The 1,811-nt window shown below is 43.7% G+C and overlaps 1 protein-coding gene across 1 annotated transcript; it reads right to left on the bottom strand.

The window, feature by feature from the left end:
* Positions 1-204: 204 nt before the first annotated feature.
* LOC149266007 (uncharacterized) lies at positions 205-1,506 on the bottom strand. The gene has a single exon (XM_089406770.1). The coding sequence runs from the start codon at positions 1,504-1,506 to the stop codon at positions 205-207; it is 1,302 nt and encodes a 433-aa protein (XP_089262896.1).
* Positions 1,507-1,811: the final 305 nt, after the last annotated feature.

Below are 1,811 nucleotides of genomic sequence, written 5' to 3'. Positions count from 1 at the left end.
TCGGTCTGTACTTGTCGGGTGTGCTTGGCTGATCCACCTTGGGAACCAGGGCTATGAAAGTAGCATTTACCCCTGGAAACATCCATCGTAGAGAGCGAGACTCCTCAACCACCTGCCAGACTTCCATCTTGATCAGATCCCAGAAGTTATGGAAAAATTAGAGGTGAATCCATCCGGTCCTGGGGCTTTGCCTGCTTTCAGTTGTCATACTGCAAGTTCCACCTCTTGGAGATCAACAGGCTTGAGAAGCATTTGGTTATGCTCTTCTGAGATAAGTTTGGGAATATTTCGAGTAATTTTCTCTATGGCCTGAGATCTGTCACTGTTTGGCTCTCTGTGCACCTGCTTGAAATAATTTAAAAGTTCAGTTTCTATTTCTTCATGTTTTTCCACTTTGATTCCCTGCTCGTTTTGAATATGAGTTATATTATTATGCATCCTGCGCTGGATTGTAGTGCTGTGAAAGAATTTAGTGTTTTTCTCTCCATCTTTGAGCCACTTGATCCTTGATTTTTGCCGCCACAACGTTTCTTCCTGCTTTTCCTTTTCTGCTAGTTGCATTTCAAGGGTTTTTTCCTGTTCTGCCAGGTCCTCTGATCGGCCATTTATAATGATCTTCTGTTGTAGCTGCCTCATTTCCAGCTCGAGGGTTGCTTTACCCTGAAAGATATTGTCGAATGATGTGTGATTCCAATGCTTGATCTTGCCTTTTAGGTGCTTGAGCTTTTGTTGGAATTGGAACATTTTTGAGCCTGGAGGAGGATAGAAGCTATTCCATTCTGTATTGATTAATTTGTGGAAGTCCGGATGGGTCAACCAAAAGGCCTCAAAGCGAAAAGGCCTACGGAGCTTGTTTCCCGGACGAGACCATTGGAGGGAAATGGGCCAGTGATCAGATCCCGAGAAGGGCAGTATGGAGGCTGCAAAATCACCACCAAGATGAATGGAATTATCTGAGAGTAAAAACCTATCCAACCGAGAAGCGATTTGCTGGTTCCCTGCTCGTCTGTTGTTCCAGGTAAATACTCCATTATTGAAAGGGAGGTCGATGAGCCAGTTATTCTGAATGAAGTCCTTCAGGAGTGACCCTTCCTGAGATCCTCTGCATCTGCCCCCTCTCTTTTCTTCCAGTCTTGTAATCATATTGAAGTCTCCTCCTGCGATCCATAAAGGGTGCAATCTGTTATGGTTGAGTGCAGAGATGGAGTTTAGGATACCCGCTTTACGAGATGTATCCTGTGGAAAATATACATTAGTTAAGAGCCCGTGTTGATTTGTGCCTATGATATGAAAAATTGCTTGAAGGAAATTCCTGTGTGCATGGAAATTGTTGAGCTTGATAGCTCTCGAATCCCAGATAATTGCTAGGCCTCCCGAGGCACCATCCGCATCCACTGCTATGTTATGACTCCCAGGCCAGATTTTAGCAGCTAATCTATCTAATGCATTAGAATCGCATTTGGTCTCTTGCAAGAACAAGACTTGAGGGTTTTCTTGCTTTATCATGTTTTTAAGAATTCGTGTCTTCCTTGGGCCATTAAGCCCTCTTATATTCCAAGATATTAACTTCATTGGGAAGGAGTGTTTTCAGAACGGTAGTACTTGGTTAACTTGGCATACCTGCCGGAATCCACTAGAATTTGTCCTACTTTGATTGTTCTCTGTAAAACAGTTTTCCTTCCCCGCTTTTTGATATCTTTGGCTATGAATCGACCATCCCATGGGCCTCCAGTCTGTATACCTAAAGATTTTTGCCTCTGCGCCCGAGATAACACTTCTTCCAGGTTCTTAAGTTGTCCCGCCGGAATGTT

Source organism: Pinus tabuliformis, chromosome 6 (genome assembly GCF_031772625.1).
Source record: "Pinus tabuliformis cultivar Carrire ecotype Pingquan chromosome 6, CPIR1, whole genome shotgun sequence".
Lineage (NCBI taxonomy): Eukaryota > Viridiplantae > Streptophyta > Pinopsida > Pinales > Pinaceae > Pinus > Pinus tabuliformis.
Note: the sequence above shows the minus strand (reverse complement) of the source record. Positions and strands in the feature narration are given on the sequence as shown.